This window comes from Lepidochelys kempii, chromosome 1, assembly GCF_965140265.1.
Source record: "Lepidochelys kempii isolate rLepKem1 chromosome 1, rLepKem1.hap2, whole genome shotgun sequence".
Lineage (NCBI taxonomy): Eukaryota > Metazoa > Chordata > Testudines > Cheloniidae > Lepidochelys > Lepidochelys kempii.
The window spans coordinates 207,342,746-207,370,657 of NC_133256.1; the positions used below are offsets into that span (position 1 = coordinate 207,342,746).

The 27,912-nt window shown below is 42.6% G+C and overlaps 1 protein-coding gene across 2 annotated transcripts in view; it reads right to left on the reverse strand.

Moving 5' to 3' along the window:
- The window catches only part of WARS2 (tryptophanyl tRNA synthetase 2, mitochondrial), an 83,271-nt gene that overhangs the window by 37,572 nt on the left and 17,787 nt on the right, over window positions 1–27,912 (reverse strand). For both annotated transcript variants that reach the window (XM_073310402.1, XM_073310412.1), the window contains one exon: window positions 10,036–10,293. In XM_073310402.1, the coding sequence (XP_073166503.1) occupies window positions 10,036–10,293 (258 nt within the window). The remainder of the gene's footprint in view (window positions 1–10,035; window positions 10,294–27,912) is intronic.

Here is a 27,912-nt window from a genome sequence, read left to right on the forward strand (position 1 = left end):
TTACATAGCCCATGAAGTTGTGTCATCTGACTAGAATGTGACAGGTTAATTGTGTCATCTCACTGGAATATAACAGATTAATTGGGAATTCTGTATTTTAATGCAAACTAGGACAATGGCCATGAGTTCAAGGCAATTGATACTCATGATTCACTTGAGGGGCGATCATTGTCCTTGTGTAACTGGAGATGAAATGCAGACACAGCCTGGTCTGAGATGCTTGTTCCCATCCAAATAATTGGGAACAGTTTTGTTTTTTGGATTATCTGGGCCTCAAATTTTGGAGCTGAGCAACAACCTCAACTTTGTAAGTCAATAACATAAGTCTTAACAAATGTCATGCTCATGATTACACCAGACTGGTTGAAAAATAGGTAGAAATTTTCATCAAAATTCTCAAAAAATTGTTTAATCAAAATTCAAAATTTTGATGAAAAATTTCATATAAATTGTGAATTCATAAGTATTTAACCAACTCTATGTGGCACTAAGGAGGGCTTTAGAGTGAGCAGTTGATCTCATATCCTATAGAACAGGAGTTCTCAAACTTTTTCATAGTGTGGACAACATTTTAATACAGAGATTGTGAATATGGGGAGAGGTGGTCTGCACAGCTACAAAAAAACCTTGGAGCAAGTGTTGCTATGTGGAAGCATTTAATATATTTTTAGCTTCTTTAATGCAGTTTAGCAGCTGGAAATAAGGACCAGGCAGCACCACACAATTGGTCACCTTCCTGAGCAAGTGCTCTGTGGATCACAGTTTGGAAACCTGCACTACAGATTTGATCTGTAAAGGAGGGATTAGGAAAGTAATCTTCATTGGCACTAACTTTTCTTGTTCCCCAAAGACATATGAAGCCAGCTTAGCATTTTTGGTAGAATACCAGACTCTAAAGATTGTGGTAAAATGGCTGGCTGAAGAGCAAAAAAAGTGATGGAGAGGGTTAGACAGGGCAACACAAAGCTGCAGGAAAGAGACTGCAGTGGCAGCAACCTGCAGTGGATGATGTCTTCCCTGAGCTCACCCAGACAGTGTGAATGCATTTCCTGGTGGGATTCAAAGCCATCCAGAGGAAGACTCTCACCTGCGCAGAGTCTTTCAGATTAGGCCAAAGAGAATAAGGGCCTGTGAAGAGTCCAGGCATAGCCTCTCAAAACTGGTAAGGAATCCACATTCCAAGAGGCAGTGATGGATTCTGTCCCGGCTTATCAAGAAAGGGCAAAACTGTCCCAGAACAGTCACATGCTTAGATAGGGATAAATGTGAAAACCTTCCTATCAAAATTTGGCAGCCACCTCCATGCAGACTTAGGGCTGAGTTGAGATTAAAGGGATAGGTCAACCTATCAGCAGGGAGTTAAACACACCATGAACACGAGATTAGGTGCGTACTGGGGAAGGATCTAATGGTATGTGAAGATGACCTCAGGAACTGAACACAGGAAATCTACCTGCAAAGAAGTGCAGTTTTCTCGGCAGAATCATACTCTCTGAACAGCCTGGGCATCAGGTGTCAGAGTTTGAGTGGAACCTTTCCCAACAGCTACCCAGACCAGGAAGCAATGGGTGCAGAAGTTGTCTGATGAATGAAAAAAATGATCTGCTTATTAGTGATTGAGACACTTGCAGGTCTAGGGTCTATCCTCCGTCAGAGAAGAAGCTAAAACGGAGAGGGACAAGGATGGGAGCAGAATTCTATATTACAAACGTCGCTTCTACCCTAGTAAATCGAGGAACTGATCTAGCTCTCTGCAAAGAAGTTATAATGGAGAAAGGAGGTGAGGAAAAAAGAGCAGAGACAAGGCTGATATTCTTCAAAGAGTATACGTCAATGGCCAAGGGCTTATACTAGGAAAAAATGTTGACCTGAATGTTCCTATCTGGACTAGGCTGCACAAGATGGAGTCCATTCTCTGGAAGAGGAGACACAGAGGAAAAGAAAGACATGGAAAAGCTCCTTCTGGAGAAGAATCAGGGCAGGATTTTACAGCTGATTCGGTTGTTATGAGAGAGGGTATTTCTAGGAGTTAGAATTGCTTTTCCCCTTAGACAGTTTCTCACCTTTATGAGGAGGGCAGAAATTTTTGTCCCACTAATGGTCTGGATATTCCAAAATCACAGCGAAAGTAGGAATGCCCCAAGGTGGAAGTGTCTATAGCCCTAGTCTCCAAGAATTCCCATCACAACAAGGCACAGTGAAAGCAGGCTCCATCCTTACAAACCAAAGGAGAAACCAGTCCTACAAAGAGCAAAGTGACGGACAGCCTCTTACCTCCCAATTCCTGGTGATAGTCATCTTCTTCCACTTTTATTCTAATGAAGAAAGAGGGGACAGTTGTCTTTCATTTCACATATACCTCTCACTGGAAGCCCTAACAAAGTTATCAATGACAAAAAATCCATTTTCCACAATTATATTTAATTTAATCTTTCTTATGGCACTTTCATCGTATGTGGTATGCATCATTACTCCATTACATATCTTTTAGCATAACAGGAGAAGAATGTTACTGAAAGCATATTTTGAGATGATTTGGTTTTAGGGTAAACAGCACATCACATATTGAACTAAAAACACATACCAAGGACAACACCATCCTATCCCGTATCTTAGAAAATGATTAATTGTAATCGAGAGAAGTCATCCAGTCATTAATTTACATCTAGACTCCATGTCAAGACTTATTAACTTGTGTAAATTCTGAAACAAGCACTTTTGTTTTACAGGAATTTTTATTACTCCTCTGTGACCTGTTATTTTCCTATTAAATTCTTTAACCTGGCCAGGCTGTAATTAATAGTACCTGGTTTGTAAATAATGGTGGGACTTTTACTTCTTTCCTTCAGACTCCATTCTAGTGTCTAACAGATTTTACACTAGGAAGTTTTTCTAAATAGTCATCTTAAAAATTTCCATTGCTTAATTTCAGTCTATCATAGCTAGTTATACCGAACCCCCTTGCACCACCCTAAATAATTATTTGGGATCCTAGATAATTATACATTTCAAATACTTGTAGACTATCATTATGTCTCCTTTTAAGTCACTACTTAGTCAACCTACATAGATTTTGTTTTCATATAGCAATACCTATACTGGTATTAGCAAAAAGAAAAGAAGTACTTGTGGCACCTTAGAATCATAGAATCATAGAATATCAGGGTTGGAAGGGACCCCAGAAGGTCATCTAGTCCAACCCCCTGCTCAAAGCAGGACCAATTCCCAGTTAAATCATCCCAGCCAGGGCTTTGTCAAGCCTGACCTTAAAAACCTCTAAGGAAGGAGATTCTACCACCTCCCTAGGTAACGCATTCCAGTGTTTCACCACCCTCTTAGTGAAAAAGTTTTTCCTAATATCCAATTTAAACCTCCCCCACTGCAACTTGAGACCATTACTCCTCGTTCTGTCATCTGCTACCATTGAGAACAGTCTAGAGCCATCCTCTTTGGAACCCCCTTTCAGGTAGTTGAAAGCAGCTATCAAATCCCCCCTCATTCTTCTCTTCTGCAGGCTAAACAATCCCAGCTCCCTCAGCCTCTCCTCATAACTCATGTGTTCCAGTCCCCTAATAATTTTTGTTGCCCTTCGCTGGACTCTCTCCAATTTATCCACATCCATCTTGAAGTGTGGGGCCCAAAACTGGACACAGTACTCCAGATGAGGCCTCACCAATGTCGAATAGAGGGGAACGATCACGTCCCTCGATCTGCTCGCTATGCCCCTACTTATACATCCCAAAATGCCATTGGCCTTCTTGGCAACAAGGGCACACTGCTGACTCATATCCAGCTTCTCGTCCACTGTCACCCCTAGGTCCTTTTCCGCAGAACTGCTGCCTAGCCATTCGGTCCCTAGTCTGTAGCTGTGCATTGGGTTCTTCCGTCCTAAGTGCAGGACCCTGCACTTATCCTTATTGAACCTCATCAGATTTCTTTTGGCCCAATCCTCCAATTTGTCTAGGTCCTTCTGTATCCTATCCCTCCCCTCCAGCGTATCTACCACTCCTCCCAGTTTAGTATCATCCGCAAATTTGCTGAGTGTGCAATCCACACCATCCTCCAGATCATTTATGAAGATATTGAACAAAACCGGCCCCGACCCTTGGGGTACTCCACTTGATACCGGCTGCCAACTAGATATGGAGCCATTGATCACTACCCGTTGAGCCCGACAATCTAGCCAGCTTTCTACCCACCTTGTAGTGCATTCATCCAGCCCATACTTCCTTAACTTGCTGACAAGAATACTGTGGGAGACCGTGTCAAAAGCTTTGCTAAAGTCAAGAAACAATACATCCACTGCTTTCCCTTCATCCACAGAACCAGTAATCTCATCATAAAAGGCGATTAGATTAGTCAGGCATGACCTTCCCTTGGTGAATCCATGCTGGCTGTTCCTGATCACTTTCCTCTCATGCAAGTGCTTCAGGATTGATTCTTTGAGGACCTGCTCCATGATTTTTCCAGGGACTGAAGTGAGGCTGACTGGCCTGTAGTTCCCAGGATCCTCCTTCTTCCCTTTTTTAAAGATTGGCACTGCATTAGCCTTTTTCCAGTCATCCGGGACTTCCCCGGTTCGCCACGAGTTTTCAAAGATAATGGCCAATGGCTCTGCAATCACAGCCGCCAATTCCTTCAGCACTCTCGGATGCAACTCGTCCGGCCCCATGGACTTGTGCACGTCCAGCTTTTCTAAATAGTCCCTAACCACCTCTATCTCCACAGAGGGCTGGCCATCTCTTCCCCATTTTGTGATGCCCAGCGCAGCAGTCTGGGAGCTGACCTTGTTAGTGAAAACAGAGGCAAAAAAAGCATTGAGTACATCAGCTTTTTCCACATCCTCTGTCACTAGGTTGCCTCCCTCATTCAGTAAGGGGCCCACACATTCCTTGGCTTTCTTCTTGTTGCCAACATACCTGAAGAAACCCTTCTTGTTACTCTTGACATCTCTGGCTAGCTGCAGATAATTAGAGACTAACAAATTTATTTGAGCACATGCATAACCTTAGAGACTAACACATTTATTTGAGCACATGCATAAAGCCTAATATTTAAGTGTCTCAACCCAGCCTCCATTTGTACCCATGTAATTGACACGCTATCACTTGCACATGCAAATGATAGAATCTCCATGCACAAAACCTGTTTTCACCAAACCTACCCTGGATTTTCATGTGCAAACGGACTGTAAGTGTGTGTTTATGTGCACAAACGAAGCCTAAATTTGTAGCCTTTAATTTCCTCAAATTAAGCAACATATTGGCCTTAATTTCTTTAAAAATCAATCCGTTCACTGCTACTGCACTGACATATTTATTAATTTTATCCATTCTTGAATTTTATTTCTTCCTTGCTGAGTGAATTTAGTAGTGCAAATTATCAGACTGAGAACACTGGAATCTGCACAGGTACAGAACAGGGTGTAATGATGATCTTGTCAGTACTATGAATTCTCCTTGTCTTTTTTGTAGTACATCTCGAAATATACACAAAGGTATGACACTAGGTTTACATGACTGCCAAATGCCATTTGTTTTCAGCAAGTCTAAATATTGTTCCAGTTTAAACAATTTAGTGCCAATCTGGATAGCACAAACAACTCAAATACTCTTTCTCTGACTGTCCATCAGTGTTCCGAAGGCATTTTAAAATCTCCCAGAATCCACTGCTTCTGCGAGCTGTGCTGGCAACTATGGACTAGGTAGTTCTCAAAGAGCACTGCAATTGAAACAGTTTTGAACATCGGTAGCGTGGCCATGGGCAAAACTGCAATGATTCAGAATGTGAATCAGCACATCCAGATACAGCGAATTGTTTGTGCTTCAGCTGTTCTATCCCTCTACTTCAGTTAGGAATTACTGAGATCACTAACACAGACAAGCCCTAGATAACAGTGGTAACTTTGAATGTTTTTCCATCAATGGATAATTGAAGCATATTAATAACACAGGTCAAAGGTACCAGAATCAATTTAATTTAGGCCAGTCTACCCACTGCATAATGTGAAGAGTCACTGCTGGCAGTAACTTTATGTTTGAGAATGCTTCCTTGTTAATGTCAAATGTTCTTGAAATCCAGAGGTTCCTATTAAGATGCTGACTCTGTACCATGGCTCTGTAATAACAATTAGAATTTTCTTGAATTTGCTACCCCAAAAACCGTGATGCACCGGGGGAGGGGTCTGAGCATTGGCCTGCTAAACCCAGGATTGTGAGTTCACTCCTTGAGGGGGCCATTTAGAGATATGGGGCAAAAATCTGTTGGATGATTCAATTGGGGATTGATCCTGCTTTAAGCAGGGGGTTAGACTAGATGATCTCCTGAGGTCCCTTCCAACCCAGATATTCTATGATTCTATGATCATTTATAATTTGGCTTAATGATAAATGAAATATAATGGATAGTTTGTAGTGTATAATCTCTATAGTTACTAAGAGAACACTAAATACTAAGGACCTGATCCTGCAAGGTACTGAGCATCCTAAACCCCTAAGGATGGCAAAGGGAGCTCAGGATATTCAGTGTCTCACAGACTGCACTAGGAAATTGCCTTCTCAAGGGACTTTGAAAGAATCAACTTCTGCATTGCTTATGTTGTGCAAGATGCATAAAGCCTTCCACCATCAGCTAGAGACTAGTAGCCTTACTCAGACACTCAGCTGAAGTCAAGAGAATCTTTCCATTGCATTCTAAGACTTGATTCAAGGCAGACTGGACCACATTAGCTCAGCTTTCAGACTTCTGTGATGTCAACAACCCAATCCTCAAGTTGCTGCCCAAGTCTTCTAATAAAAAGTTAGAAGACAGGACACAATATTCATTTTTTAATGCAAATAATACAAACAACCCTTAAAACATTATGAAAAGTCATCTTTATTATAAAGGAAAAATACGATAAAAATATGTATTGGTTTAAATTTCACATTTATAGCTCTGTAAGTAACATTTTTACACCTGTTTCCAAATTGCAGAGATTCAAGTCAAAAATTCATACAATAAAACTGTGAAGGGGAACTTTTTGCAAACATAATCCCAGTTGCTTTAGATTTGAGATCAAGAGAACACTGAACCGGCTTCAAGTTTACACCTAAAGACTGAGAAAAAAGAATGTAAACTGGTGTAGCTTTACTGGCATAGGGTTATTCCTGGGTCACCTACTTATCTCAAGCCTCCTTTGGCTGGAGGCCTCCTATGGCTAAGTTGAAATCTTACAGGTCTTAGCCTGTAGGCCTTGCATTATAGCCCTACCTTGTTTATATACCTAATACACACTCATCACTCAAAAATACTTGTCAATAAATTGAATTGATAGTTGAATTCATAGTTCTGTGTGAAACCAGTGTCCCCAGTGAGTGAGTCTGGCTTCTGTGTTGCTACACTTTTAAAATCAACAGGTGAAAATCGCCTTTAGCAATTTTCTTAAGTTGGGACACCCTAGGAGTACATGAAGAACGAATACAGTGACCACAAACACAGTTACAATTAAGAAATCTTGTTTGCATTATAAATTATAAAACAGCAGCAACACAGGAGCTGGAATCACTCACTGGGGACACTGGGGTTTAACACTGAACTATGAATTCAATTTAATTAGCAGCTACACTGGCTTCCCAAAAGAATTCAGCTATGATGCATACAATCACTTGGGCGAAATGAAGGCTCGTGACAGACTGGTTTCTGGTCTGTCAATAATTCAAATTTCCTATAAAGGAGAAATACTGGTAAAAAGGAATCATGGGCAAAACATAAAACCTGCCTCAAAAAAGACAATGAGATATCTCTTGATCAACACCTATGGTCAGGGACAGAAAACATCTGAAGCTATTTAGCATCCCAAACTTATTTTTGATAACAGTCATTCACCCAGGGTAGGTCTACACTGGAGGAAATTTTAAACTCGAGTTAATTGGCAAACATGTACGTACATACTAATGACATTCTACAAAACACTTGTCCAGACTAGCATGTACAAACGTGTTAGCTAACATGAGCTAGTTAACAGTCCATTAACGGAAGTTAAAAAACGTGTAGACAAATTTCCAGAGGATGGTAAGCTGTAAATGCGGGTTGAAAAGTTAACTAATAAAAAATAAACACACCAGAAAGGAAAAAAGGAACCTCTGAACTGGTTTACCAAAAGAGGATAACTAGAGCAGTGGTTCTCAACCAGAGACCTGGAGGGCTGCAAGCAGATTTCAGGGAGTCTGCCAAGCAGGGCCAGCTCCACTGCATGGGTCTGAAGCCTGAGGCCCTGAGCCCTGCCACCCAGGGCTGAAGCTGAAGCCTGAACAATGTAGCTTTGCAGGAACGCCTGTGGCATAGGGCTCCAGGCAATTGCCCTGCTTGCTACCCCCTAACGCTGGCCCTGGCTTTTACGTGCAGAAAACAAGTTACTGTGGCATAGGTAGGCCATGGAGTTTTTATTGCTTGTTGCGGGGGGGCGGCGGCGCGCTCAGAATGAAAAAGATTGAGAATCTCTGAACAAGAGAATGACTAACACACAATGGACATTTAATAGACAGACAACCGTCTCTCTAGGGAGGTGGTTTTCTGCATAAATACCTTTATGAGGGACGCCAGATATTATAAACAGGCAGGCTGGCATGTTTAGGATCAAAAGGATCACAGTGTATCCATATCTATATTAGAAAAGTTTCATCACCCATTTAAATCAATCTAGTGAACTTGGTGCCAGCCCCACTGCACTTAAGCAAGGGTTCAGTCAGTTCAAACCATGAGATAATTTCTCAAATAGAAATAAACAGGTTTAGTCAAAAGTTGAGCTGGTTTAAGTGCATCTACAATAGAAGTCTTCACTGGGTTAACTAGATGGATTTAAAATCCGTTTAGTTACGCCAGTGGAATTTTCTAATGTAGAGCAGGCTTTAGTAGTCACAGCAGTACTAGCGAAGGAAGGCTATATGAAATCTATCCTACTTAAGAATCTCACTCAAAAGGGCAGGGAATTAAGAAGTCCTCTAAGGTTTGTCTTCTGCAGCACTTCTGTTTGACAGATGCACAGGAAACTCCAGACAAACCATGGATAAGAACCAAGTTCGAGGAGCAAGATAATGAAAACTAGGACTTGTCTTCAACTGGTAAAATTCAGACCCTCTATTCAGCACCTCTGTAGCTCCACTGGTGATTGCAGGAGTGGACTCTGCCCTTCTACACTACAAGCTTCCACTCTTGTTACCAAGGGTGGAGCTGTATTCAGGGTGAATTATGGACGCAAATTTTCCCAGCATAGATGCAATTATAAAAAATTAACAGGACCAGACAGATGAACAAAGTTGTATTCTGAAGTTTCTGAGCACACAACAGAATAAATAGAAATAATTTAACAAGGATAGTTAAATAGTCCCCCAGGAGGTGGGCCAGATAGAACTTTGGAGTGGGAACAAATATTTCCTTTACAACTCATCAGGTCAAGTGGGCAATGGAAGTCTCCGAAAAGGGGGAGCTCGAGAAGGTGGGAAAGGTGAAAAAAATGGACGCACATATGGGAGAAAGGGAAACACCTGATCTCAGAGAAGACAGGAGAGACAGATGTCCAGGGCTGGACCTGTATGAGACTTGCCACGTTGACTGTCTGCAAAAGAAGCTGAGAAACGGGCAAATTTGGCAAAAAAAGTATTTGGTTGACAAATACTGACACCAAGAGATCAGAGTGTATTTTGTTTATGTAAGTTATACAAACTGACTTTATGCAGCTACGCTTTTGTTAGTTTTACAGGAGACTTGCTTCTAATAAGACTCACTGTTTTCTAATAAGTTTGACTTAAGATCCACAAAGTCCTAGGCTGTTTGGGAAATATATGTATCTCAGGATGGACTTTGTGAACAAATCTTTGACCTTTGCAGAGAGTTAGTGAAGGCAGGAGCTTGGAATCGAACACTGCTAAGAATTTCTAGACAATCAGTACAAAAGAATAAAAGACTTGCACAGTGCTATGTGTGCTCAGCAAAGTGCATGGGGAACACCATATGGCCATGTCTGAGAACCAAGTTTTAAATAACTGGGACGCTGACCTGTGACTGCTGAAAAAGGAGGCACTTCTCTGGATTGATACCACAGGCGAGGAGAGTGGCAGTAGTATCCAAGACGCTTTGACGCAAGACTGCTGGCTCCCGTGGTATTGTGAGAGCGTGCAGATCTACAATGCTGTACAACACGGAGTTGTACTCTTCCTGAAGCCTCACCCAGTTCTGGATGGCTCCAAAGTAGTTGCCAAGGTGGAGCTTCCCAGTTGGTTGAATACCGGAGAAAATGCGATCCATACCGCTATTCTGTAACGAAAACATTTAATAATTTATACCATCATTGCTTTTTCACAGCTTCTTTCATCTGTGGCTGTCAGTGTTTTTCAGACATTGGTTACGCCTCACCTACGCCCTATTTCCTCCTTCTCTTCATTTTGCAGTGTTTAATGTCAAACTGGAAGAATGTATATGATGGAGATCTCCAGGGATCTGTCCTGTGTCTGGTATTATGAAATATTATCATCACTGACTTCAGTAATGGAGTTGAGAGAACACTTATAAAATTTGCGGATAACACCTAGCTGGGAGGAGTTGCAAGCACTTTGGAGGACAGGATTAGAATTCAAAATGATCTTGACAAATTGGTTAATTGATCTGAAATCACTAAGATAAAATTCAATAAAGACAGTAAGATACTATACTTAGGAAGGAAAAAAAATCAAATGCACAGATACAAAATCGGAAAAAAGCAGAAGTACTGCTGAAAAGGATCGTTGTAGATCCCAAATTGAAGATAAGTCAACACTGTGATGCAACTGACAAAAAGACACATAATTCTGGAACGTAACAATAGGAACATCATATGCAAGACATGGGAGGTAACTGTTCTGCTGTCACTGGCATTCGTCCAGTTTTTGGCACCACACTTTAAGGAAGACATGGATAATAAGCACTGGAATAGTTTACCAATGGAGGTTGTGGAATCCCCATCATTGTAGGTTTTTAAGAACAGGTTAAACAAACACCTGTCAGGGATGGCCTTGATATACTTGGTACTGCTCAGTGCAGGGGGCTAGAAGGAATATATAAGGTCTTGAGGTCTATTTCCCACCTTAGACATCTATGATTTCCTCCTGCAAGGTATGTATAATTGTTACATAAAATAAATTCTGGCTCGTGATTGCCCAGAAACAGTTATTGTGATCAGTCATTAAAACTTCCTACTGTTTACCTCAAATAAATACTGAAATCTAGAATAATTTTAACCAGTCAGATTACATGTAAAAACAAATGCACTGGCTGAAATTGAATTCTGTAAGGACTACTTTTCAACAGAGGCAAGGGAATTTTTCTTTTAGCATGTTAACCATACTGATACAGAAGCTCAGAATGACAGTGAAGGGAATTCCAGACATTTCTCCTGAAAATGTTCCAAGTATCAAAAGAAATTGACTTCTCATTCCAGTGAGCATAAAAGGTTTATCCCTATTGATGGGAAAATATTGACAGCAGTGTTCTATTAGAAAGATTAAAAAGAGTTAATATATACAGTTTGGTTAAATGACAACTAACATTTTTGGAAAGTTCATTTTCCTCTGTCCCAGCTCTCAGGCTGATCATTCTCTCAGGGTACATCTACACTGCAAAAAACTCCCAGTGGCAGCAAGTCTTAGAGCCCAGGTCTACAGAGATGTTCCCACTAAGGCTGGAGCCCAGACTCTGACACCCACCCCCATCACTGAGTTTCAGAGACTGAGTTCCAGCCCAAGCAGAAACATCCACAGTGCTATTTTTAGTGCTGTAAGGCAAGCCCAAATCTGTAGCCCTGGGCTCTGTAACTTGCTACCACATTTTTTTCCCTTTTGCACTGTAGATGTACCCTCAGAAACTTAAGCTGGCAGGGTTTGATCAATTACCTCCAAATTTACCAGAAAAATTCCTGGGTACTTTGAAAATAATTAAACAATGTTATGTGAAAATACTTTTTGTAAAGTTAAGAGTGTGCAAATGTAACCCTGCTTTCAATCTTAACTATGGAACCACTACAAAGATTATTCATAACATAGGAAGTTTACATGTTAAAAGGACATCAAATTAAAAGAAATCTTTCAAATAAAAGTGTGATTATCTACTACTGTTACAAGTAACATCTAAGATTCCTATAATTAAGACAAGAAAAAATTTCTCCCAGTTTTACTTTGAGGACTTGATGGCATTTTGTTTATAACAGTTTTCATTGTTTCCCCTTCATGACTAGTTAGATGGTCAGCTTCTCATTTGTGGGAGGTCTCTCCTACATGTGTGGACTTTTTTTTTTTTTTAAAATTGGAAAAAAATGTGATTGTAAAACCACAAAAAATAACGGGGATACTCTCGGGCAACTGTAAAACCTGAAATTAATTTTTTAATTTTTTAATTCACTAGCTTTCAAGTTGACTGTGTCCCTTTAATATCTAATCTAGATGGGTGTAATGAAATACAAAATTTTAGGTAACATTTCAAATTGGTACTGTTTTTTTTTTTTTTTAAATGACCAGCAATTCAAAAGAACATTGTGATACGGTATAAAGGGGAAGGTGACTGTCTATAATACTAATACGGTCACCACTTTTACAAAATTGTGATAATTCCTATACAAAGTATGCTTTCTGAGGTATCACTGGAAAAGTTATAATTTGCTGTGTATTGGTATCTCATTATTATGTGTGTATCAACACTGTATGTAGTTATGAAATTCTGGCTATGTGTTTGTAACTCAAACATGTGAGTCTAGGAAACACCCACAGGTTAGCCCTTCAGGAATAACAAATGAGCTATCTACATGTCATTTCTAAAGACACCTTAAGCAGCATGTACCACGCAGAAAGTGGAAGCAAAATTTGCAATTCATATGAAGAACTGTTGGCCCAGTGGAGCTGTCTGATCCAGCACATAAACACTGGAGCCATCTGACTCCATGACACAGCCAGGATTTTTCCAGAAGAGGGGTCAAGATATAAAAGGCAAGAACAAAGGCTCCTGACCCCCTCTTTCCTACCACATCTCTGGACTGCTGAACTCTGACAAAGGAAATTTTGAACAAAGGACTGAGGTCCCCACTGTTATTGGGTAAACCACAGACTTATAGAAAACTAGTAGATATAACATCCCTGCTAGAATTTTGGATTGACAAACTAACCCCTCAGTAATGTATTTTACCTGATTTAAACCTCTAAAATAACTCTCATTTCTTTTCTTAGCTAATAAAACTTTAGTTAATTTACTGAAGTAACTGGCTGGCGGCATTGTCTTGACCTGGTGGTAAGTGACTAGCTCTTTGGAGCCAAAACTTGATGTGTGGTGATTATTGGTTTTAATAACCTTTCATCACAGTAGTCTAGTTTGTCTGGATGGAGGCTTGAGAGCGAAGTGGACTGTCAGTGGCTTTATGATGAGATAATAAAGGGAGGGCTTGTCTTCACTAACAGGGTAAGTCGACCTAAGTTATGCTTCTCCAGCTATGTGAATAACGTAGCTGGAGTTGATGTAGCTTAGGTTGACTTATCCCAGTGTCTTCACTGTGCTGCATCGATGGGAGACGCTCTCCCATTGACTTACCTTACTCTTCTCGGGGAGTTGCAATACCGGGGTTGACCAGAGAACACTGCAGTCGATTTAGCGGGTCTTCACTAGACCCACTAAATTGACCCCTGTTGCATCAATTGCAGCAGCGTTGATCTCCCTGTAGTGAAGATCAGGCCTGACCCAGGAGCAGGCATATACTGCTGGCTTGGTTAAATCTAAATATAGAATATGCCATCTGTTTGGAAGTGTCTGCCAAGTTTTGCCAGTCTGACCTAATATTGGCACTCACAGTTGTGACCCACACTAGACACAAGTGACAACCATAACCAATTTTCTTCCTACTTTGGTATAAAAATTATCCTTTGCCTTCAGAATAAATTACCACTCTTCAGGTCAAGTCAATTTTCTTACTTAAAGTTAGAGCAAGCAAATACAGGACTTCTAATGGAGCCTTTTCTGCAATCTTTAACATCTGATCACAATTAAACTACTATATACTAGCAGAATCTGTCCCAATTACCATTAAACCAGTTTCCTGGGAGATGTGCGAATAAAACAATTATTCTGAGGTTACAGTACACTCTACCCAATTGCACCACTCTAATATTTTGTGTTTACACAACACATTTTGTGTCCAGTTTTTGGCCCCACACTACAGAAGGGATGCGGACAAACTGGAAAGAGTCCACAGGAGGGCAACAAAAATTATTAGGGGGCTGGGGCACATGACTTACAAGGAGAGGCTGAGGGAACTGGGGTTATTTAGTCTGCAGAAGAAAAGAGTGAGGGGGGATTTGATAGCAGCCTTCGACTACCTGAAGGGGGGTCCCAAAGAGGATGAAGCTAGGCTGTTCTCAGTGGTAGCAGACAACAGAGCAAGAAACAGTGGTCTCAAGTTGTAGTGGGGGAGGTCTAGGTTGGATATTAGGAAACATTATTTCAGTAGGAGGGTGGTGAAGCCTGGAATGGGTTACCTAGGGAGGTGGTGGAATCTCCATCCTTAGAGGTTTTTAAGGTCCGGCTGGACAAAGCCTTGGCTGGGATGATTTAGTTGGTTTCGGTCCTGCTTTGAGCAGGGGGTTGGACTAGATGACCTCCTGAGGTCTCTTCCAACCCTAATATTCTATGATTCTATGATTTCATCCCAAGACACTTTGCTAAAGCAAAAATAATGTATCAATGGCAAACAACTATGTTCATGCAGAGTTAATGGTGTGTGGTGGTAAGCAGTCCTCTTGAAGAATGCTGAGTTGAGCACGGGCAACCTTAACTGAGGTCAGACTAGATAATCGTAAGGGTCCCTTCTGGCCTTAGAATCTATGAACTCTGCATTTCCCGGTTTTCCGAAGTTTGAATTTTGCTCAACAAAATGATCTGCAAGGGGATGACATGTCACCAAGCAACCTTAACTCTGTGTTAACACTGAGGTTTTTGGCATTGAATTTCCTAGATATATAGTTGTTAGGAGTTAGTAGTCATTTAGACAGTTGTACAGATCATTTCTCACAATTAGCATACTGAGTCAGCCTGTCCCCCCACCTCTCTGGCCCTATCAGCCATGCTTCTGCACCCTTCTCTAGCCATGTCCTCAACCCAGGCAATGTGTTCCCCCCTCCTACCCGGCCCCTCCCTGACTACTATGCCATGGCCTCCCCTGCGCAAGCAGGAACCACATCTTCCTGCAGTCTTCACTCCTAGTATACAAATGTTTATATTGCCCTTCCTTCCCTTCTCTTATAACCCAACTCACATGCAATACCGGGAGCAAAGGACAACTGTGTTACAGTGGAATAGTGTTCCTGGTTGTGGCTATTTTTTCCAGGGCTTATATCTGTAGAACCCCACAATCAAATGACCTCAAATGGGGGTCATAAACATTATCTACTCTGCACCTTTGTGAAACACACCAAATTTCAAAGAAATCCAACTGAGCATATTGATTTTAGAGGACTTAGAAAAGTTGTCCCTTAAAATGATATCATGATGTACCACTATAATACGATGTTGTACCACTATAATAATGTAGTAGTGCAACACTGCTCAGGGGTACCCAGGATTGTGAAGTTTTGCTACTACTGATCCTTAGCATGAGGAAACCTTTTTTGAGCCTCCTGTGGGTCAGCTCCCCACCACCACTAGCCTCTGGTAACACAAGCACTGTTTCCATTATGGCCCTGTTTTCAATCACTCAGAAGTTGGCACAATTTTTAGCTATTGGGCTGAAGTTTTCCAGGACTGATTTCTCTTCAAAGTTGAATTTTTGGGGGGGGAATTTTTGTCTTGTAGACACTTCCTCTCTTATCTGCCATCCCGCAGCTCACATCATATGAAATCACTGGGGTAATGACCACAAAGGAACAGGCAGTCTTAACTCTCCCCATGTTTACTAGTTATATTTCTATGTGTTTGGATCATTAATGCAGCACTGTCGTGTCTTTCTAAGTCATACTGTACATAGTTCTGTACTTGGTTTTGTATTGTGTGCATAAGCGAGAGAGAGATGGTCCAAGAGACTTGTTTATCTATCATGTTTAGGAAAGCCTGCATGAACAGGACTGTTAAAACACACATTAGTTAGTGTCATAGTTTTTATATGTTAGACAAACATCCTGCCTTAGCGAGGGGAGATGGAGTAGAGACCTCTCAAGGTCCCTTCCAGTTGTAAATTTCTGTGATTCTATGATTTTCTCCTGCGAGGCAAGAATTCTTACGTGAAATACCAGCTTATGATTGTCCAGAAACGTATGTGATGGAGTCATTAAACAAAATCTGTATGTGTGCACACTGGCATAGCATGTTCACAGCTGGAGCTCCAGATGCACTTGGTCTGTGGGCAGTGGAAGAGAGGTGGCTGAATCTGAAGTGGAGTTTAGAATGACTTAACTCTTAATTCCTTGGTTTTTGTGATTTGCACTGATAGATTATGTAGTCTTTACCCCAAAGTTAAAGCTGTGTAGGAATTTCCCAGCTTTTTAAAAAAATAAGTGGGTCAGCATCAACAGGTATTTATGTTTTCATGTACCCTGGATTATCACTAGCACCACTGGTACAAATTAATCTTCAGAGATCTAAAGCTGATTTTTGAAGACTAGAAAAGCACCGCGGGAGTGGGGATGTTGTTGGGGGAGGCCTGGATGGGTTAGCATGGGTGCGCTAGGTGGAAGTAATGGAGGGGAGCATGAGAAAAAAGTGGGACATGTGGGGTTGAAAAGTTGAGGGGATGGGAGAGAAGCTCTGCTCTGACAAGAAAAAGGAAAGCTGTTACTTGTAATTGGACTCTGCATAGTCACACTCACGGGTTGTGCCAGCTGCTGGAGCCTAGAGTGTGGAACCTCCTCCAAACAGTACCTGTTACAGCATTTATGTCCCCACTCCTACTTCTCTGCTCCCAAACATCCTGGGGGCAAAGTTACAGAGAGGAGTGGGATGCCCTTCTCTGCCTCAGTTCCTTCCAATAGTTCATCAGAGAAAGTGTTCATTAGACCTCTGAGGAAGAGGGGAAGATTGATGGGGAGTGTGACTATGCAGCATTCATTTCTAAGAACTCTGGTTACAAGTTAGTACCCTCCATTTCTTTCCAGAGTCTCCTGCATATTCTCGCTTATGGGATAGTTTGGCAAGTAATACTCCAACCAGGAGGAGGATTAAAAAAGACTGATGTACGGCTCTAACAAACTGTGCATCAGTTTGAGCTGTCAGATCTGACATGTAATGTTTTGTGAAAATATGTAGAGTTCCAAGTGGCAGCTTTACATGACTCCTGATCAGACACATCTAAAACACGCTATGGCCATGCAATCTAATACCTAGAGGGGAGGAGAGTGCTGCTATATATAATTTTTCTGAATACATTGTTCAATCCATCTGGAAATGGTTGGCGATGATACTGCCTGATTCTCAAGAGCGTCCACATATGAAATAAACAATTTACTGGATTTGTAAAATTCCTGAGTTCTATTAAGATAATAGGTGAGGGTTCTTTTAGCATCCAAATCATGTAAAGTGGATTCCCTAGTGTCAGGAAGGAGTTAAAATTCAGCCAGCAGAAAAGACAGAAACTGCTGAGAAGCAAGGACATAGTTTCTGTCAATACCTGATAACTTAGCTCAGCTTATATGGTCAATGCCCGCCCAGTAACTCAGCTCTTAGAACAGTGCTAACCCTCCCTTCACAACCCACCGGATGTCTGTAAGCACTCATCCCTACCCTCCCTTCCACCCAGCCTCTTTCCCCTGCAAGGTAGCCATAGATGCTTGATACAACGGGATGACCTCTATACCTACGTACTGTTCCTATTTTTATCTTTGTTTAGGGTTCTCCCTTGATTTGTAACAATGTCTGTCTCTGTATGTACAGATAAATACAAATAAACTGATAAGAGAATGTATATAACTGGCCACTATGGCACCATATTTTTGAAGCTGCTTGTCAGTCTTCCTGGTACCGTGAATAAACCCCTTCAGTATTGTCTGTGCTTGCCTGATTCTTGGGAAAAAGAATCTTTGTGCCTAACACCAGTTTGGGAAAGAAAATTGGTAGATTTATAGTTTGATTAACATGGAATAATGACATAATTTATGGTAATGATCTAGGGTATAGCCTGAAAACTACCTTGTTTCTATGAAAGATAGTGAAAGGAGGGTGTGATAAGGACATGCAATCCACTAACTTGTCTAGCAGAAACTCTAGCAATAACAAAGGCAACCTCAACAGACAAATGAAATAATGAACACTCCACCAAAGGTTCAAGCTTTATCATTACAAGTTTATTAGGCCAGGTCTACACTACAGACCTATATCGGCATAACTATGTCACTCAGGATGTGAAAAAGCCACACCCCTGAGTGATGTAGTTATACTGACCTAATCACCCCGCCCCCCCCACCCCCGTGTAGACTGTGCTATGTAGACGGGAGAACTTTTCCTGTTGACATAACCATCACCTCTTGGGGAGATGGATTCACTACACTGAAGGGAGAAGCTCTCTCACCAGCATAGTAGTGTCTTCATTGAAGTGCTACAGTGGCACAGCTGCACCGGTACAGCTGTGCTGCTGTAGCAATGTACCCCAGCACTAAAGTGAGGTCCCATGCAGGTACAGGATCTTTCACTGGTAGATATAGATTTGCAAGTCCCTTCAGGAACCTTTTAACTGAACCATGTATAAATACCAATTTATTATCTAATTATGGTCTGTCAATATAGCCACTAAGGGAACCTCTCTGAAGAATCTGAAAGGCCCTCAGAGGCTTCAAATGCAATAAATACTTTAAAATATATTGAAGAGAAGCCAGTTCTGAATGCTCTGGTTTGATGTGCATCCAAGTCATAAATCTCAACCATTTAAGCTGCTAACATCTACTGGTCAATTGTCTTTAAGGATGCACGGCCAGGAGCCTTGCAGAGAAGGCGGGGACAAAGCTCTCCATCACCCAACCATCTGGGGATGAACTGGAAGAAGGGGACCAGACCAAATACTGCCTCCTCCATCATAGCAGGGCAGAAACCAATAGAATGTTGCCCTACTGAACCTTCTCAGCTTGAGGATTAATTGAGGGAGAAGCTGGCTAAGGGCCTCCAGTGGATTAAATTACACCCCAGCTCCAAGGAGGAGAGTTTGGGTACTCCTGGCTTAAGGAGAAAAGTAATAACTGGCTGAATTATCCAGCTCCAGGAGGAGGGCTAGTGCTCCTGTTTAAGGAAAGACAAAGAGACTGAAAGGTAACCCAGGAGGGACTGGGAACAGGACCCAGAAGGCTGGCTTCAGAGAAGTCCTAAAGGCCAGAATATCCTTTTGTTTATTTTGGACTTTTGTTTGGACTTATTATGCCGAAAATGAATTGAACTCAGAGTGATCCAGCCAGAGGGCCCAGGTGAACCAGAAAACCTTGGGGAGGAGGAAACTGAGGCAGGGAGTGCCTGGAGTGCCACATTCAGACAACAGGGCAGGCACACCCTGTGATACAATGGAAGGGGAGGAAAGCACAGAGTAGGTCTTTTCTCCAGTGCAGAAGAAACACATCCAATATGGAGTTTCAGATGCTTCCTGACCTGGAAAAGAAGAGTCTATACTTTGTGTTGTGACTTGTTGCAACCAGGTCTATATCTGGACAACCCCATATTCTAGAGATCTCATGTATCACTTCCTTCTCTATAGACCAATCATGCAGCTGTACAGCCTCTCTGCTCAGTGGGTCCACTAGGTTGTTTTCCTCTCCTACAAGGTGCAGGGCTAACGGATAAATCTTGTGCTAAATGGGATGTTATATGCGGTGGGATCTGAGTTAATACACAGAATTCTTTCCTGGGTATCTGGCTAGTGAATCTTGCCCATGCTCAGGGTTCAGCTGATCGTCATATTTGGGGTCGGGAAGTAATTTTCCTCCAGGGCAGATTGGAAGAGGCCCTAGAGGTTTTTCGCCTTCTTCTGTAGCATGGGGCACGTGTCACTTGCTGGAGGATTCTCTGCACCTTGAAGTCTTTAAACCATGATCTGAGGACTTCAATAGCTCAGACATAGGTGAGAGGTTTATTGCAGGAGTGGGTGGGTGAGATTCTGTGGCCTGCATTGTGCAGGAGGTCAGACTAGATGATCATAATGGTCCCTTCTGACCTTAATATCTATGAATCTATGAAAATGCACCAGTCCCCTAGCTTGACTGCATACTTGAGATGAGTGAGCCTCTCTCCCTGCTTGTTCACAAAGTATATGACAGTTGTATTGTCAGTTACCACCAGAACCAGTTTTCCTTTGACAAAAGCCAGTTAAATTGCCCTCAGCTCCAGTAGATTTACAGGCAGTCTCTTCTCCTGATAGCTCCAATGTCCTTGAACTATCAGGGAATTTAAATAAGCTCCCTAACCATTGCTGGATGCATCCAAAGTGCTTGTCATTTATTAGGTTGCAGGACTGAATAAAATTTCTCTTAGAACTTTTATTCAAGTTCACCATGTCAAGAACTTTAGTACATTCTGTGGTATCGCTGGAAATTTCTGTATGCTGTCTGAACTGGGTCAGTAGTTTAGAGATAGCCACTACTATAGAATCCTCATTATGAGACAAGCACATGGTGCGTGACACATATTCCCAATGCCTTTAGGCCGGTAAGTATTAGGACAAAACGACTGCCTTCTGAGAACACTGTCAAGGTTTAAATCTGAGAAATCTGTCATCTGGAACAAAAGCGCTACCCTACAGAGAATTTAGGATTACACCTATGATGGAGCCCTCTGTGTGGTGCATAACTGAGATTTCTTTATATTTATGAAGAGACCCAGGTTCTTTAGTAGAAACATGATATACTGAATTTCTCTGAGGAATCCCTCGCATGATGTTGACTTCAGAAGTCAGTTGTTTAGTTATGGGTAGACAAACAAGTCTTGTATTCTCAAGGGAGCTGCCACAGCAGAGAGGCATTTCATAAAAAGACTGTGGAGGCCATAAACAGCCCAAGAGGGAGGACCCTATATTGAAAGTGTCTTTGACCCACCATAAACCAGAGCTACTTGAGGTGAGTTGGTCTTATAGCTATGTGAAAATAAGCATCCTTGAGGCAGAGAGCTGCAAACCAATCTAGGAAATAAAAGGGATGTACACAGGTGTCAACAAACAGAAGCAAACATTTTTGATAAAGGTGTTGATCTTTCTTAAATCCAGAATAGGACAAAGTTCACTTTCCTTCTTTGGTATGAGGAAGTAATTTGATTAAAAATCCAAGCCCCAGAATTCTTTTGGAAAACTCCTCTATAGCACCTGAGAGCAGTAGAGACTGTACGACCCATAACATCATATGCTTGTGAGAGAGGTCCCAGAACAAGGAAAGGGGATGAGGGGGCTGGATGGAGGCACAGTATTGAATTGAACTCCATACTCTTCTTCTATAATTTCCCATATCCTTTTGGCAGATGTTATTGACATCCATTTGTTGATAAAGCGAGACAGTCCATTTCTGAATAAGGAGTGGCAAAGAGAATGACAGGTAAAATTGACGGTGGTATCTAAGTGTAGACACAGACAGACTTAATCCCAGGGACCAAGCAGTAGATTTTGGATCTTCTAGTTTTTCTAGCAGCTCATTTGTTTTTCTAGCAGCTCCTTTGCTAAATCGACCATCACCTTCAAAGAGGGGATCCTCTACTTATACCCTTGTTTCAGTAGGAAAAGTAGATGATTTTAACTAGGCAGGCCTTTCTATAATAATAGCCAAGGCTACTGCTCTGGCTAACAAATCAGAAGCATAAAAAAACCTTGCGCTTAGCATATGTTTAGCCATATTCTGTCCCTCTGTCAAAATGGTATAAGCCAACTTAAGTTGGCCCTCAGGCAGTTCGAGGTGGCCACCAGGCCGCACTTAAATAAAGGTAACCATCTTTTCCCAGAAGTGAAATTGGTAACGAGATATTACTGCCTGATAGTTTACTACTCTAATCCCCAAGAAAAGTAAAGAAAACAAAAAAAGTTTCCTTCCCAAAACATCCAATTTTTAACCCTTTTTATCATATGGTGGGAAATGTCCTTGTCTACTCTTCACCTGCTGAGAGCTGCTGCTTCCACAAGAAGCAGGATGTGAATGAAAAAAAGACAATCCTTCATAGGGAAGGTGGTATAACTTAACAGCCTTTCTGGAAATTGGTCTACACCAGCTTCTCAGCCCAACATATTTGGCAGGCTGTAGTAACTCATCCAAAATGGATAAAGAAAACTTGCTCTTCGATGGTGCTCTCCATATGTCAAAAATTGGATGGGAAGAGACAATTAGCACAGCAGGCAGTTTTAGAATTCCTGACATTCTGTCCACCAGCTTATGAAATTGTCGCGCAGTCTCTGAGGGAAAGGAAGCTGAAGTTATTCCCATGTTTTTATCAAATCAATCTGCCTCTAATTCTATATCAAGATGCTGAAAGTCCATTTGTGGGGCTAAGCATTCCTCCTCCTCAGAGTGTCTGGTACTACCATCGGGAATTGTTCCCTGAAGGCAGGGGAGGTAGACTGATCTTGGAAACTTGAAACCATTCCACAGTCTCCTCCTGGATCCTTATTAGAAGGGAGGTTCTTCTACCACACTTAGGTGATGGCATAAATTCCCTTGCTGAATGTCAAGAGGGCCCTGCAGCTCAAGGAGGCCAACCTTACCAATATCCTCCCATCCAGTACTATTTTACAACTAGGAAGGTAGGTAGGTCTAAAGGCATCATCTCCTGGATTATATTCCATTCCTGTAGAATAGAAGCTAGGCAGTGCCTCAGGTTGTTTAAGACTTTCCTGCTTTGGTTCCTCAACGTGGATGCAACCTTGGATTTGTAGCTGAGACAACTGGAGGCACTATCAAAACTGGAACATCCATATATTCAGAGGATCTGAGGGTGTCTTGGGAGGAGGTAGAGAAGACTTTGGATAAAAGCAAGATATTTCCTCCACTCTACCTCACTTATTAGAGGAACTGATCCCAACAGACATTTCTGAAGAAGCTTTTCTCTTCCTTTCCCTGAAGATACCTCTTGCAGATCAGTAAATCATTCCAGTTGGGGATCCATGTAGTACAGCGGTTCTCAAACTGTTGGTCGGGACTCCAAAGTGGGTCGCAACCCCATTTTAATGGCATTTCCAGGGCTGGCTTAGACTTACTGGGGCCTGGGGCCACAGCCAAAGCCCTGGGCAGCAAGGCTAAGGTTGGGCTTCGGCTTTGGTCCCCCCGCCTGAGGCAATGGGGCTCGGGCTTTGGCCCTCCTACCCAAGGTGGCAGGGCTTGGGTGGGCTCAGGCTTCGGTCCCCCCTCCTGGGGTCATGTATTAATTTTTATTGTCAGAAGGAGGTCACAGTGCAACGAAGTTTGAGAACCGCTGATGTAGTAAATTTCAGCTACCATCCTAGTACTATTCAGTTCCAAAGACAGCACTGTTATCTGGTCTGGTCATGCCTTTGCCATAACCTTCGGATCCATATGAATCACAGGTTCCACTAACAAAATGTCTTGTTTAGTTTTCAGTCTGGGAACTGATACTAATGGCCTGACTGATCTGAAGAGTCTCTCATCTGGGATCCGTCCCTGCTAACAGTGGCTGCTCTTTCCTTAGCCACCTTCATTAGATCCATGTGGTCTGATTCCAAGGGTCTTACACATGGCCCGTCCTCTGATGGATCCAAGGCACGTGGTGATGGGACCTCAGGAGTTTTCAGTTTTAACAGATCCCACATCTTGTGTGCCATGCATACAGAAGGTTCTAGAGTTCGGTCCTATGCCATTTCCTGAGTCTTCATAGTCCACGTAGTCTTAGAACTGAACCTGAAGCTAACAGCAGTCTCTTCTCTGTGTTCCATGCTCTGAGAGGAGTCAGACCCTATAGGCTGAACTGCCAAAGCCTCTTGAATCAAGGGTGCCTGTAGCCTATTTCATCTACACACTCTTAGGATAAATGTGTAGCAGATGGAACATCTGGATTGACAATATCCTTCACCAAGATACGAGAGGCACCTTAGATGAGAGTCTGATGCCAGGAACACTGCCAGACATGAGGCAGGTCCCTTGAAGCCTGCTCTTCTGTTCTTCTGATCCGCCATTACAGCTCTGATGGAACTAAAATTAAAATCACTTTTCTAACAGTAACTAAATTTACTAATATAGCACCCAATAATAACTAGCTTCTAATACACTTTACTACTGACCTAACTAATGGCACTACAGAAAAGCAAGGCTCCGGATCTAGGAGATCCAAAGAAGTTTGCTTCTGTGCCCAGGAGTCGTAGAGCACAGAGAAGCAGAAGTGGCAATAGTATAAGAAAAGCTCCAGTGCCAATGCCTTGGCATGAAGACACAGGGCTCACCTCCACAGACTCAGCACCCCAACCCACAAATCTCTTCACTCCCAGGCCTCCCACTCTTCCCTGCTAACCCCCACTCAACACTTCATGCCTCTCCAAGCTAGGGTCACTTTGCCTGCTCCCTAGCTCCCCCACCCCCTCGAGCAATGCAGTTAAAATGACCTAACCCCCCTACACTGAAGCACTACAACGGTGCAGCTTCTGCGGCGTAGATGTACCACTAGAGCATTTTAAGTGTAGACGTACCCTAAATAATTTAAGCATGCAATCAATGCAAATCAACCTAGAGTTTAGTATGGAGTCACTACTGACCCCTCCATACCACAAATAAATGTGACAGGTCCTTGTGCTATAGATACTGGAAAATATTGAGATCTTAAAGGGTATATTCCCCATTCAAATACAGATCCTGTGCTATTTATTGATATAAATATTTGGAGGAAGATTACAGATGAGCTCAAAATTAAATATGGGCTTAATGTTCTATTACACAGTGTAGCAGTGGAATAGGCAGCATATTCTTCAAGGCAAAGCCCAAGCATAGCACAATACGGATTGTGGATAGAGTTAATGGATTCATGGCAAATAACAACACATCTGTGAATGGACAAGATATTGAAAATGGGCTAAAAGAATTTTTAAAAGGGGTTTTTAATTTTGTTTGTATGTACAAATGGTAAATAGCTAATGATACAAGGTTCGCTTAGTACTTGAACAATGGTGGAGTCAATGAGAGAATTAAATGGTAGCAATACTAAACTGGTTCTGAGTTCAGCAATTATCCAACATAAAATGGTGAAGTTGCAAAAAAGATACCACAAAGCCAAGCAAGCAGAATAATAAGAATTAGACTAGACTGGAACTGGATACAGCACTAGAGAATACATTGCAAGGAACAATCTTCCTTTGGCTTCCAGCTGAGGGACCAGTTTACTAGAAACCTTTCATCTTTAACTCCTTCGATTCTATCCATTAAGAAAGAAATGTTTCACAAGTAGGGGAGTACGAAATATTCCATTGTGTTAGCAAATGTCTGTATAAAAACCGTTATATGCATCCCTGATTCATTGCTACTACTAAAAAATATACAGAAAACATTGCTTCTTTGGACACAGTTTATGTTTCTCGTCTGAACACCCTGTGAGGATTAGTAGGTAGCATAGCAGCATGGCAGGGGAGTCCTGCCAGGTAGTATAAAATCACAGGGCTGGAATGTGCTTCAATGGAGTTGTGAAATCATGGGATAGGAGTTGTGTATTCTAAAGTACAGAGGTGAGAAAATGACAAAACTGAAAGGAGTGAAGACTTCCCAATGGAGCAGAGTGAAAGCCACAAGACAGGTGTCCTTAGCCCTCAGGCTCTCTCTAAGGCATCTGTAGTATGTGCAGCGTGAAAGTCTGTTATGTGTGTGTTTAAGTCTACATGGTGAGCATGTAACTCCATAAAGGTTGTGTGTGGCAGATTAATCTATATACGAGTCTACAGTGTGTGTCAGAGGAAAGGGGAACCTTTTCAGACACTTCATTTGCTTTATCACATTTTCCTTCAATAAGGCTTCTGCATTCGGTACTACTTATTACTCCCTGGCATTCCCAAAGGAAAAAATTCCACACCTCAGACTTTGGAACTTGCTACTCAACCCAGGTGTGGTGGTAGGTCTTGCCATTTAAATAAAATGTGAAATGTGGCAAGGTTCAGCTATTCCTTCACCAAATCCTATCTTTCACGAGAAGATGAACAGCTTCCCCTCCTGACAAATGCAAAAGCGTAGGCCACTGACTTCCATATCTCTTGCTCTTAAATGATCACAAGCAGGCTTGGTACCATTTGATATTTTCCCCCAATCTTAATAAAAAATAAAAATCAATATTAATTAACTATTTTTACAGTTGCTGGAATTTAAGGGAGGGTAGGAGTGGGGCAGTGCTGACAGCGGTGCTGCAGGGGGTTCCCAGCATAGTGCAGGGGCTCAAGATCCCTGGGTGCAAGGTGTGGGGAAGGATACAGTCCTGGCCTACAGGAACAGAGCCCTCAGCCAGGCCTGCAAGGAGGAGAAGCCAGTGGTCATGGGGGAGGCCACCACACTGCTGAACAATTCCAGCCTGGGATGGCCTTCGCACTCCAGGCTGGTGAGTGAGAATGTGGGTCCGTGACAGCGAAGCTGTAGAGGGCTCTCTGCATGACTGAGGGGCCAACAACACCCCATCCCTTCAAGGAGGCATTCAGCAGTGGAGTGGCCTCCCTTGTGGCCAGGGGGTTCATCTGCCTCCTGGCTGTGGGGTAGTCTGCCAGGACTGCAGGCTCCTCTGCAACTTGTGCCTGCAGGGATCAGGTGTCACCGACCATGTAGCTGGGCAGGGAGCCCTCTACAGCCCTGCTCACTCACTCCCATGACAGCAGGGCTGCAGAGGGCTCCCTGCATGGCCGCAGGGTCAGTGACACCTGCAAGGTGTGAGGGGCAGGCTGCACTCACCACAACTGTTACCAATGGGTTTTGTTGTTGTTGATTTCAGTGCGTCATCTGAAAATGACATTTACCGACATCTATTGATTTAAATTGAATCCTGCCAAGACTAATCATAACTAAAACATCTGTGCTTACCTTATTGCTAGGGCCCAATCAAATTCACTGCCATGAAAAATGCGGCATGGACTGTGAAATCTTGTCTCCCCTGTGAAATCTGGTGTTTTGTGTGCTTTTACCCTATTCTATACAGATTTCACAGGGGGAGACCAGTGTTTCTCAAATTGGGGGTCCTGACCAAAAAGGGAGTTGCAGGGAGGACACAAGATTATTTGAGGGGGGTTGCGATATTGCCACCCTTACTTCTGCACTGCCTTTAGAGCTGGGCGGCTTGAGAGCAGCAGCTGTTGGCCAGGCACCCAGCTCTGAAGGCAGCACCCCGCCAGCAGCACACAGCAGTACCATATCCTGCCACCCTTACTTCTGTGCTGCTGCCTTCAGAGCTGGGTGGCTGGAGAGCGGCAGCTGCTGACTGAGGGTCCAGCTCTGCAGGCAGCAGCGCAGAAGCAAGCGTGGCAATACTATCCCATGCCATCCTTCCTTCTGCTCTGCTGCTGGCAGCGCTCTGCCTTCAGAGCTGGGCTCCTGTCCAGCAGCTGCCGCTCTGCCGCCACCCAGCTCTGGAGGTAGCGTCACCACCACCAGCAGTGCAGAAGTAAGGGTAGCAGTACTGCAACCTCTTCCCCCCCACAACTCCTTTTTGGGTCAGGACCCCGACAATTACAACAGGGTGACATTTCAGATTTAAATAGTTGAAATCATGAAATTTACAATTTTTTAAAATCCCCTGACTGCGAAACTGACCAAGATGGACCATGAATTTGGTAGGGCCCTACTTACTGCAGGACAACCAAGCATGTCCCACACCAAATTCTACCGTGTGACTCATTTTTAGAGTGTTCTTTAGAGACCGCCAGCCCCTGCATGCAATGTTGCCTTCTTTTTGGCATCAAGATAGAGCACTGCATGCAGCCACCCAGCTTCTCAAGAGGCTACACCTCCATGTTAAAGATAAGGA